General features: G+C 40.8%; 1 protein-coding gene across 1 annotated transcript; it reads right to left on the bottom strand.

The window, feature by feature from the left end:
- Positions 1-10,785: 10,785 nt before the first annotated feature.
- Positions 10,786-12,089, bottom strand: LOC147607989 (heavy metal-associated isoprenylated plant protein 28-like). Its single transcript, XM_086789786.1, has 3 exons — positions 11,936-12,089; positions 11,529-11,604; positions 10,786-11,392 (listed from the first exon to the last, which is right to left on the bottom strand). Exons 1-3 carry the CDS (start codon positions 12,086-12,088, stop codon positions 11,055-11,057), a joined length of 567 nt encoding a protein of 188 aa, XP_086645912.1. The 5' UTR covers position 12,089; the 3' UTR covers positions 10,786-11,054.
- Positions 12,090-13,007: the final 918 nt, after the last annotated feature.

The following is a 13,007-nucleotide window of genomic DNA, read 5'->3' as shown; positions in this document are numbered from 1 at the left end:
GGCAGCCAATTATAAAATGACACGTGGCTCCTTCATTAAACATAGTCGCCCTGTCCGACGGCTACGCTATAAAATTGAATTTTTTGTCTTCTTTTCATCACTTTGCCTTGTGTGGTTTCATGTCTTCTTCTTCGATCGCCCTTCGTGCATCACGTGCTTGCTTCCAACTTCCTTTAACCTCCTACCCAAGCTCGTCGAGGTGGGAGCTTAACTTTTTGCTTTTTCTTTTTCTTTGCTTTCCTTATTTCTATCTTTTGTTCATGATAATGTCAATGGATTGTGTAAGGCTAAAATAAACTTTTTCGAGTCAATTGATTGAATGCTTGAATGCCTGCCATGCATATAAACCAATGAATGCTTGAATGCCTGCCAATGAATGCATATAAATCCATTGAATGCATTTCAATAAATGAAGTGTTTCAATAAAATGAAAAATGCTCCATCCTGAACATGTGCACACAATGAATAAAATCTTTGACTGCAGATTCACGTCTGCAGTTTCATGACTTTATGATTCACGTCTTGTAATTTCACGTGCTGGACTCTCACATCTGCTAATTTATGTCCTCGACTTTCACATCCTAGACTCTCACGTCTTGGACTTTCACGACTTTATGTTTCATGTCCTGGACTCTCACGTCTGCTAATTCACATCCTGGACTTTCATGACTTTATGTTTCACGTCCTAGACTCTCACGTCTACTAATTCACGTCTTGAACTTTCACAACTTTATGTTTCACGTCATGACTTTCGCGTCTTAGATTTTCACGTCATGACAATTCACCTCATATCTTTCACGCCCTGTTCTTTCACGTCTTCATCATTCACGTCATGACTTTCACGTCTACTCTTTCACATTCTGACCATTCACGACTTGACACTTCACAACCCACCCATTCACGTCATGATGATTAACATACTAACACTAACATTTTTTTTATTTTTTTTTAAAGAAAAAAAGAAAGAAAAGGTAACCTCCCACCTGTCATTCGACTGACTGTATATGATGATACACAGATGTCAGTTTCAGAATCCGAGGCATGAGAGCAACCATCAACAACACAAGCAAACAGTGCTACAGGGTCACCAACTAGTAAATGACTACAGAGTGCCAGCAAATTAAAGACCAACTTCTTGGGCCCTTACGCCCAGTCATTCCAGGGAACCCTCATCAGGAAGGACATTACCACACCACATGGAAAGGTAACTCTCCAATGCCATAGCAAAGCGAGTCTCCATCTATTAGAGGATGCTGAAGTCAAAGCTAAGCTTGACAAAGTCAGCCTCGACAGAATGGCAGAGGTACTACCACGAGGAGTTGACACCGACCTTTGCGCACCAAGTACCTAAGGACATACGACAAGCAGACAAAAAGAGGCAGGATTACAAAGGCGGATGGCACCACAAAAGAGCTACTCATCACACAGAAGATTTAATCAGAGAATCTTTACAACTCCCAGCTGCAGAGTGAAGGCACACAGGCACACAGGCACACCCTTGATACAATGCCAATTAAAAAAATGCTAAAGAGAGATTCTTACAACTCGAATGGAGCAGAATACGAAAACATCAGAGATGAAGCCACCGAAAAAGCATGCAGAGAAATGCCATTAATGATGCAAATAAAGCCGATTGACAGGTACAACAGGGTGGGCTTGAACAGGATAGCTAAAGCTTATGAGGAGAAGGAGGAGGACTGGGCCTTTTATATGCATAAGGAGATGGAGAATTACCTAAAAGCTCATCAATCAAAGATAAGTAATCCTTACCTCCTAACTCAGGTACTTAACCATGTGGCAAAGAGGACTTTAAAAGAGCCAGCAGACGAGAGGAGAGCCAACAGCTAGCTATCATCCCCGACCAACCTAAAGAGGCTATTGGAAGGATAGAAGAGGGTCAAGTAGTGTTAATGGAAACACACGAGCTCATAAAGACAATAGAAAAGAACCAACGGAAGAAGACAGACAAAAAGATGAGAGGGATAATTGTAGATGTCACAACAACAGAGTCACAAACACTAGAAGCGATAGTGGCATCGAAAATCAGAACATACCAAGAGGCCCTACAGGAAAAGCTACTAAGCCCCACTGTGCAGGAATAACAACAACAGCTCACCCCTCCAACGAGCCCCGCATAGCTCATCTTCAAAGACCTCTCTTCTCTCAAGGATTCACACCTAACAGATACACCGACTGAGGCAGCTGAGAAACAAGCAGCACAAAAGGACCAAGCTGTGGACGGACATGTAGTCGAGGAAGTACCAATCACTACACAAGAACTGGAGGCTGCCCGAGAGTCTAGTAAGAGACAATGCTCGCCAGATCCTTCAAGTCCAAGCAAAAGGAGTAGGTTGGATGATAAGGAGAAACTACCGCAGCTCGAATCCTTCAAAGACATGGATTCTCAAAGCTTCATCCAGGAAACCATTGAAGGCTTAGAGGCACTCCTTCATGATCCACTTATAGAAATGGATGCTGAGACTAGTACAAATTGTGGGAACAGGAGTGAAACGTGTGGCATTGCCACCTATTGACAACACACGTGTTACATGACATGAACACCAACCTATGGAAGCAGCTGCCAACAAGTACAAAGCATAAAAGCAACTCTGCGATAGTAGAAGAAACTCACAAAGAAGTGATCATTAAGAGCTTAAAGGCTACAGAACAATAGGAAAGCACATACAATGCCTTGGAAGGTAATAATATTGTGTTAAGTCAGATAATTGTACAAAAGATCAACGAAAATGCTGACTTAAATGCAAGGCTAGAGTAGGCAAAAGAACAGCTTCAAAAAGAGATCGCCCACACAAAGCTCACAACTATGCATGCCAGGCAAATCAAGGAGTACCAAGATAGTGCTGCAAAGAATAATGAAGATATGCTTCAACAACAAATAGAGCTACTAACAGCCCACCAACTCAAGGCAGAACAAGAAAGAGTGCAAGGTATGCAACAGGAAAGAGAACAGGTAAACAAAGCTCATGTAGAAAAGATCAAGGCCCTCAACGAAACCATCACCACAAACCAAGCAGAGGTGCAAAGGAGTCACGAGACCATATCACAAAACTGACAGTACAATTACAGGACACACAAAGATTGGCAGCACAACGGCTCAATCAGATTACTGAGGCACAACAAAGGGAAGCCACTGCCAGGAGAGCATAAGAAACTGTAACAAGAAGATTTGAGGAAATGGATGCTGAACGAATGATTCGGGAAACCGCCATCTCCAACCAACTCAGCAATGCCGACGTCCGCACATGCAAGATTTGGCCCGGCAACTAGCCGCACAAGAAAGAAGTCTACGCCTGGAGCCTAGAGATGATTTGTGTATCCTCCTTAAGCATGCCTTGGAGTTGGGGCAACTGCCAGTAACTCCTTGGGCCTCTCCTAACACTCTTACTTTGTTTTTATCTACAATAACACTCTCATTACTTCAGTATGATATCAACTTAGCTGAAGATATAGGCTTAGGAGAATCAACCCTAATTAAACAAAATACTGAAAGGGATGCTGACCCAACAATCATTATGGGGATATTGAGGAGGGACCTTATATTAACAAACCCTCAAGACATCTTCTTCTATCCCTTGCATCCTATAGTGCTAAACCTCCATTAGTTGGTGTTTCGTGCTACAAAATTTCGACATCCTGGACAATAGTGTCGACAAACTCGACCTGTTTGTTCTAGATGGCATACCAGAGATGCCAGTCTACTACGAGGTGGTAGTGAATACTTATCAATGGGCAATTAGTCATGGGTGGCTAGAAGTATACAATACTCACCAACATTTAAATCTTTGTGAGTCCACCTTATATCACCCTGTCGGAATCCTCAAACTCTATACTAATATCCACAAACATTTAGAGGCTATGCTCACCAATGTAAGATATAATTTTGATGCCACTCACATAAATTACTCGGATATTGATAATGAAGAAATTCCTAAAATTCAGAACTTTTTAAAGCTCATAAGCCTAGCCATCCACCCCTAGCACGGGTCAAGGAGAAGAAGAAGGTCCATCTTCAGTTTCCAAAAACACTTACCCTATCTATTCTAATATCACCACAGTAGGCTTCTCAATCCTTATCCTAGTGCGTCGCCTACTACATCTTCCCATGCTGACTACATCTACTCTTCTTTCTCCCCGCCAAAATTAGATTTTCCCACTAACACTCTCGCCCCGAGGAGGTATTGACACCTATCCCATCTCCACCACGGCAACCTCAGGAGGTACGCGATCTACCTCCATATGATAATATTGTGCCTTTCACTGAAAGATATGTTTTGGATTCTTCGATAGCTGCACAGTATGAGGACTTCATTCAAGCAGGCAATCCACTTTTAAAGCCAAAGCTCATGTTCAAGGTACTGATGTTACTCCATTCGATCCTACACGCCAGATCCTACCAGAAGCATACTCTGCAGTCACACCCACACGTCAACATTATGTACCATACCCTCTCCGTGCCCCACGTCCCGAACTAGAGGAATTACTCTCGTTGTGGGATAAGGAACATTGTGGGCAAATGTCGCAAAACACACAAAGGCTTGCCAACCCTCATCTAGCTGACTTGCTAGAAATTAGCCTTGTCATGTTCATGATTAGCTATTGTTATAGAAGATGGAGAAAGTGACATCATGTGCACAAAAGAGGTAGATACACCACCATCCACACAAATGAGGAAGCGCCACAACTGCAAGATTTGGGAGTCCAACCTACATGGAGGCAAGAGTTTCTAATAGTTCTAGAATACAGCAGAGTTTACATGCGCGCGCCACCAACACTGCGAGTGGATCCATTATACATGCCTATCAAGTGAAGGTGGACGCCGCTGGAGTTCCAAGAGGCCAAAAACAGGGACTCTCATGTTTGCTTGCTATAACTTCCCTATCTTCACACCAGCAACATTTGGCCATATTCAAGAACAAAGACAACAATTGCTGACCTGGATCAAAGCTTGGCACAGAATACCTGATCCTACCATTGTGGCCAGTGTTAGGTCCCTGAAATTATTGGTGGTATCATAGATCAACCTAAGGAAACTTATGATGGCTTTGAAGCATACCATATGCAGTTCGACATGAACCAAGGGCCTTCAGACAGAGGAATGATGTTGTATTACCACCGCTTTACAATGTCTTCCAGCCTATATGCATCTTACATTTGAAGACATGATTGACACTGGATTTTGGAAGTCCCACTCAGCATTCCGTCAAACACTCCGGAAACTCTAGTCTCCCGACCTGCAACTTCTACCAACATGAATTCGATGACCAGGTCTTGTGACCTCGGTAATAGGTTTTGCGAAAAGAACCTACATCAGGAAGGGGGGGAATGTTAATCCCATTTGGATTAACAACATGATCCTCAATTGAAGACATTAATAATTGTCATGCAAAGGCACTATAGAGGTTGTACATTATGAGATATTGGCCACCCAAGGCCTAGTTAGTAAGTTTTGGGCGCCCAAGTGTGAATAAGGGCCAATTGTATATAAAGAATTTTCTTATAATCAAAAGGACACAATCCCCTTTGTTCTTTTGAGAGTTCTCTCCTTATGCTTTGTGAGAGAGTGAGGAGTGAGAGCATTCTAGCATTGTGCCTCTTTCATGCTTGTGTGTTTATGCTTGTATGAGAGAGTGACAGAGAGTGTGATTGGTCTATGTGATGGTGTGAGCCACTCCACGGTGACAATGTGGTGGTGGAGCCTGGAGTTTGGAGCTTTATAAGCGAGCTTGGAGGCCTCAAGGGACTCGAGATCGAAGCATTGGTAAGTACCCCACGACGGTTGTGTTCTGTTGCTTATCCATTAGGTGAATGTGTAGAGTTCTCTCTTGGAGGTGAGGTAGCCCATAATAGCATTATCTTTTCGCAAACCAATTTGTATTTTTTCTAGACCCTGAGGCACTTCTTTACTTGGTCAATAAGCCTTGTGCTATGGGAAGGAGAACCCAATGGATTTTGATCTTTCTAGAGTTTGATTTCGAAGCATATAAAGAGATATGAGTATATATTATGTGGTAAAGTGATTTCGAAGCATATAAAAAGATATGAGTATATATTATGTGGTAAAGTGCTCTCTATTATAACTTACTAAGGTCCTTCCTGTTAACAATCCAAAAATGGGATTGATCATGGTGATAGACACATGGTGATAGACACAAGATTAAGCATAAAACCTAAGGTGGATTAAACCACACTAAGAACTCCATAAGTGAGAGAGAGAGATTGCATACTCAACAATAACTCTATTGCTTATCTCAAATGAACCATACAATGATATAGGCTCTCTAGCCTTATCCCACTTTACATGTCATCATCCATGTGGCACTCCCTTTTCCACTTCTTTTGGTCAACACTCACACACCATTCAATATTACATGTGGCATTCTTATCTTGCCACAATATCTTGCACCTCTAGGGTGCTTTCCCACATACACGCAACACCACGATTACATCTCTCTCCACCCCCTCTTAATCAAGGTGTTCCACAACTCACCCATCACCCATATCAATGTAGCATTGCACAATCGCAATCGCTACCTCTCAACACTCCCCCTCAATGATACATTGGAGTGTCCATCAACCAAACATATGTGCGCGTGTCTACCATCTTAGACACCTAGTCAATTTTGAGCCGACTCGCTCACAGCGGAACCACTGAGTCCGATTTGAACATGGAAGTTCGGGTGGGAACCAACCCATGCACATGCACCTCACACGTGCATCGCTTATGCACACATCACGAGACAACCATTTTGAGCTTCTCGGTGAGCTCGGGTAGGTTACCCTCATACCATGGGTAAATACACATCTCGTTTTGAGCACGCAGGCTCGGGTACGGTTACCCATCTCATAATCATGGGTGAAAACAAATATAATCCTTTTTATGCCATGTGCAAGGGCAGGGTACCCACAAAATACAAGTGGTCCATGACTTTTCCGCCACACATATGTCAATAATTGCCGCTATTTTAGGGCGCAGGGGAGAGATAGAAACAAAATACAATGTGTGGCTTACATGGCCATTCCATGCCAAATCCATGTGGGAATGCTAATTTATGTGGTTAGACCTTGGCATGTGAACGGGGGCTTAATTTGGGTCCCTTCACATTGCAAAATACAAACCCTTATCTCTTAGGGTTTTAAGTAATGACCACAAAATAAAATAATGAGAGACCTTATCACTTCCTTTTTTTCTGGTGCTCGCTAGCGTCTCTTCTGCTTACGTGCCGACAATTAACTGTTTCTCCTTCCATCGGAGTAGCTCGCTATCTACTGGTACCTTGAGCTTGAGGCTGATTGGCTCTTTTGACTATTCTGGGACTACTATTGCGATGCTTTGTTGCAGGTTCAATGGTGACCATCTTCAACATTCTACTGAATTTTGCTTTGTCCTTGCTTTCTCTGCTGTTTTGTTGTAGAAGATCATTACCATAGCCAAAATCTTCAAGTAATTTAGCACTGCTAGCTGCTCGGAGTATTCCATAGCCTTGCATCGCTCAAACTCTGAAGTCACCTTGCTTTTACCTGCTCTTAATTAGTTGTACCATGTTGAATCTGCTATTTTCTTTATATCTAAGATTCCATGCTTTGCAATTGCCGCCGCCTTTTGCCATGGCTCATGCTTGGGAGCTTGTTATTTTTCATTCAACCGTTCTTGTTGTAGTTCCTTCCCATACCCATAGCTGCGTTGTATGCCACCATAGCTTGTTTTCACAACTTCCATGGAAACTTGCAAAATCCACGTGTGTTTTCTCTTTGCACTATCTACATGACTACAACCTTGCTCTTGGAGAGCAGCCAGTTACTGCGACCACCACTTGCTTGTCTACTTTTCTCACCAAGCTTTGCTGCTACCGTAGTTGAAACTACTTTTTGTTGAGATCCTTGTGCAGCTTCATCAAGCTTTAACTTTTCCTCTGCAATAAAACTCCATATATTGATATTCCAATAACCACAATTGTGGCTCCAAAACTCCCAAATGAGCTTCCACTCCATGACTTCCTTGTCATGGGTCTCAGCCATCCTCATGGCTTTCATGAGCTCCACACTCAGCTCTCCACCTTGCATGCCTTCCTCTTAGCATGTAAACCTTCAAGGGTGCTTATACCTTGTGAAATCTTCATCTTGCTTCCACCTAACATTTCTCATCTTTCATGAGCAAATTAGCACATCCCTCCATTTGATGTGCACATTCATGGGCTCCTTTCCTTGCCCACAATACTTTCCCCTTCTTGCTTGGACAAGCCTTTCACTCCACACATGCTCTTTGCTAACTTGCAAGAGCCATGGGATTCTCTCATCCCATAAATCAGCAACCCTTCTTTACATTGAGCATTCTTCCATGCTCAAACCAAAAAATGAATGAGGAAAATTTCAAAATACCTTCACAAATCTTTTCTTGGCAGCTCTTGCTGACACTGAAGACTCCATAGCCTTCATACTTGCTGAAATCTTCATTTTCAGCTTCTTTGATATATGATGAGTAGGCTTTCCATGTTGCAAAACTCCCATTTGCAACTCTCTTGGGTAGCTTCTATGCAACCTCCTTGTTGCAAATCTCCTCTTAAACTTGAGAATGGCATCTCCAAATCTCTCTCAAATCCTCACAAATGCAAATCCAAATGATAATATGAGTGTGCATAATTTTTTTTTCATAATAACTGAAAATAATGCTTAATCAAAGAACTCATAATAACCAAGAAAAACTATACATAAATAATCACCATAACCAAGAGCCCACCCAAGCTCTGATACGATGTTAACAATCCGAAAATGGGATTGATCATGGTGATAGACACAAGATTAAGCATAAAACCTAAGGTGGATTAAACCACACTAAGAACTCCATAAGTGAGAGAGAGAGAGATTACACACTCAACAATAACTCTATTGCTTATCTCAAATGAACCATACAATGATATAGGCTCTCTAGCCTTATCCCACTTTACATGTCATCATCCATGTGGCACTCCCTTTTCCACTTCTTCTGGTCAACACTCACACACCATTCAATATTACATGTGGCATTCTTATCTTGCCACAATATCTTGCACCTCTAGGGTGCTTTCCCACATACACACAACACCACGATTACATCTCTCAATACCTCCTCTTAATCGATGTGTTCCATAACTCACCCATCACCCATCACCCATATCAATGTAGCATTGCACAACCGCAATCGCTACCTCTCAACACTTCCATAGTGGGAACTTGACTACATGAGCTGACACTATAACTATGTCATAACTCTAATACAAAGTGGCTATCACACAACCTATAACCACTAGCTGTGGCATATCACCCATAATCTCACCACCATGCCAGTGGCTTATGTGTAGAGCTATCATCCTGGCATGTCACTAGTATGTGCACTAGTTGAGCTTAATATCTCAACTTTAGATTAGGTCAATAGGAGCACAAAAAAGGGGCATAAGTGCAGAGCTATCATCTTAGCATATCATAAATATCCATACTAATTGAGCTCTATATCACAACAGTAGATTGGGTCAATAAGGGCACAAAGAAGGGCCTCATGGTGGCCTTTTTAATGCATACCAATTCTAATAACCTTTCACATATGCACAAGAAATTATGTTAGAAATGCACCTTTTGTACACCTTATCTCCCCCAAGACTAAAAAATCCAATGTGTGGATGTGACTATAAATTATTTATGGGATTGAAGGCTAACACCAAGTTATTGGCAACTCAATTGAAACACTATGAAAATGAAGCACAAAAATACGTTACATGCGTATTTTAAAATGAGCTCTCTCTACTTTAACTATGCCAACAATGATGAATGATCATAATGTTATAAAAACACACACACAACTACATGTAAATATAAGAATAATCAAGGTATGAATGATAGAGAAAACTAAGGTTCCTTTTTGTAATTAGTTTAAATGATTAACCCGATTTTTCTATTCAAATTGTACTTATTATAAAAATTTAAATACAATTAATGCATTTTATGTGATGTAAATGATAGCTAGCAAACTTTGTACTAGGAAATTCAATAGCATACACTAAACAACTTGATAGGAAAACATTTGTGATTTACATATATAGTGGTATAATACTAGAAGAGTATTAATAGGAGGACAAAGCAACTCGAGGGTCTCACTCTGAGATAAACTCTATACTAGGAAATTCAATAGAATATACTAAACAACTTGATAGAAAAACATTTAATTTGTGATTTACATAAAGTGGTATAATACTAAAAGAGGATTAATAGGACCATAAAGTGACCTAAGGGTCTCACTTTGAGGTATTCAACTCCCATATAGTGGTATAATACTAAAAGAGTAATAAAGTGTATAATACTCCCATTTTTATGATTTACATATGGTGGTATAATACTAACATAGAATTCATAGGGCCACACATTGACCCAACTAAGGGTCTCACTTTGATGTATTGAACTCCTATATCATCTACGTGGGAAGGGTTATAATTCAATAAATATCTATATTTACATCAACTTGTGCAATTTTACATACATACTTTTTTATGCAAACTTAACAACCATAATTCTAATTGAAGATGTTAGAAGGTATTAAAGATTCAAGCAAGGATTTTAAGCTCCTCAAATGACATTCTTCTCAAAACCTATTGAGCAAAAATTTTCCATTTAAAGTATTGTACTGATACTTGGATGTTGTATGTCAACAAAATTGCCGAACAAAAAAAATGGCATGACTTCGTGTATGTCAACAAAATTGTCGAAGGAAAAAAATGGCATGACTTTGTAGGAGAGACATTTATGGAAAGAGGTATATGATTACATAAATTTTATGTACATGGTTAACTTATGGACATCGCAAGGATCTAAAGGTCTTTTAAATACATATATTCTTTGGCAAAAAAAAAAGTGCTATGTGCTTGGCCTTAGAAGACAAGAAAAATTGTGTATGCGGTTATGGTGGCCGGCCAGGGTGTGTAGTCTCTAAGGTGGGAAAAAGGACGGCCGCCCATCGTGTGTAACGGTTGTAAGGTGTGAATACATTTTATACACTAGCATCACTAGCATCACATGATAGAGCATGCGTTTGGGTTGTCGTCACTGAACATGGATGCATTGGCACCTTCTAATTCATTCTCCTCCTCACTATCACCATAAGAATATAGTGTTGAATCAGCTGCATGGTGATATTGGCTGTTAAAACCGTGCATCTCGTAGTTGTACGTTTTGGAGAAGGCCAAGGGCGTGTTGACGTAGTTTAGCTTATAGTCTTCCTGCTGCGTCGGGTTCCATAGCTCGGCTGCTTTGCCAGCTTTCCTCACACGTCTCAGCACCTTCATCCTGTCCACGTACCCAATCACCGTCACCTTCTGCTGCTCAAAATCAACCTCCACATCATCCACCCCTGCTTTGCAGAATCGCATGCTCAGATCCATCAGAAAACTAATACGATTTATGCAGTAATTTACTGAATGCTTAGACTCTGGTATGATTTTAAGACACCCTATTCTGATCTTGCCCTTCCGATGATGTTTTCTTACCTTTCTCTTTGGAGAGTGCCTTGCGTATGGTGCGCTCGCACCCTTTGCAGTCCATGCGCACAAGAAGCTCCACCATCTGTAAGAAGAAGAGCTGTCATCAGTTAAACAAGCCATAAACAATAACAGGGATAAGCTACCTAAAGTCAGTCTAAGCTACCTATTTTTTAGACAAAAACTTGGATTAGATCTAGACAATTAACAATGATTAAACAATAGCAGGGATTTAAGCTACGTAAATTCAATCTAAGCTATACCTATCTAGACAACCACTTGGATTATATATAGATAATTAAAAGCCACTTCAAGCCGCCTATTTAGAGAAACACTTGGATTAGATCTAGACAATTAAAAGCCACTAAATGATATTAATGGAAGAGAGGCTGCAAAGAAAAGAGGAAGTCGGCCACCTCCATGCTTTTGTACAGAAGCAAGGTAACAGTTGTTGTGGATAGCGAGACACTACTTGTTGTTGTGAATCGTGATATGACAGCGTCAACTGCAGTTGGAGAAGCTCCTATGCCGCTAGACGTTATATAGCTTTCAAGCCTCATCAATGCCATGTAGAGACTCGAGGAGACAGCTTCCGCGAACTTGCACCCATTGAAACTAGGCACAACAACAACCAATAGATTATTGACAGCACAGCCCTCTCGCAAAGTGGGAACCAATAGCTTGTTGACAGCAAACGCTTTCCACAACGGCGTGGTGACCTATGTGTAGCAACTTGCAAGTGAAGCTTGACACTCCCGTCAAGGCGGAACACCTTACTTTACCAGCATGTGCAATCGGATGCTGACACGCGTGCTGTCTTGACTGAAGCATTGTGCAATCGGATGCTGACACGCGTGCTGGCTTGCCGGTACAATTGTGCAATAGGATGTGACACGCGTGTTAGCTGCTGCTTTAGGCTGCTCATTTTCTACTGTCAAATTAAGTCAGCACCGTAGGACGGCGCCTTGGAGAGAGTGAGGACTTGTGTGTCGCGTTCACATTACAACACAATTGTGGTAAATTTTAATGGAACTCCATGCCCATGTCCTGCAGTAAATAAAAACAGTTTGGTTCCGCTACTGGGGTGTGTGTTGTGAGCCGATGGATAATCCACTTTCCCACTAACAAATTACATTATATGTATTACATATAGTAAAACTAATATATAATACTATAAATCAAGGTATATAAGCATATATATATATATATATATATTCTTATGTAATATTAATAACTAACATAGCTCTTTATTTTAACATTCGTATTAACAATTTTGCTCATTAATAATAAGCTTATATATTTTAATATTAGGACACATTTTCTCACATATATATGATTGTAAATAACCTATATGAAGTATTGCTAAAACTTTTTATATCTATTTTTATCCCACAATATTATACTATATTTCGATTATAACCCTTAGGACAAAACCTTAGCCTTCTCGTTATATTTTTATTTAACCTAGGGCTACCTTACCATACCACC

The sequence above is a fragment of the Cibotium barometz genome, chromosome 54 (assembly GCF_041138505.1).
Source record: "Cibotium barometz isolate CiBa-2024 chromosome 54, ASM4113850v1, whole genome shotgun sequence".
NCBI classification, from domain to species: domain Eukaryota; kingdom Viridiplantae; phylum Streptophyta; class Polypodiopsida; order Cyatheales; family Cibotiaceae; genus Cibotium; species Cibotium barometz.
Note: the sequence above shows the minus strand (reverse complement) of the source record. Positions and strands in the feature narration are given on the sequence as shown.

Bases quoted from the DNA above. Each gene is read 5' to 3' on its own strand.
- LOC147607989 (XM_086789786.1), bottom strand. From the start codon at position 12,088: ATGGCATTGATGAGGCTTGAAAGCTATATAACGTCTAGCGGCATAGGA. The intron at 11,605-11,935 runs GTGGCCGACTTC...TTCTTCTTACAG, and splicing joins TTCTGTACAAAAGCATGGAG to ATGGTGGAGCTTCTTGTGCG. The intron at 11,393-11,528 runs GTAAGAAAACAT...TCTGCAAAGCAG, and splicing joins GGCACTCTCCAAAGAGAAAG to GGGTGGATGATGTGGAGGTT.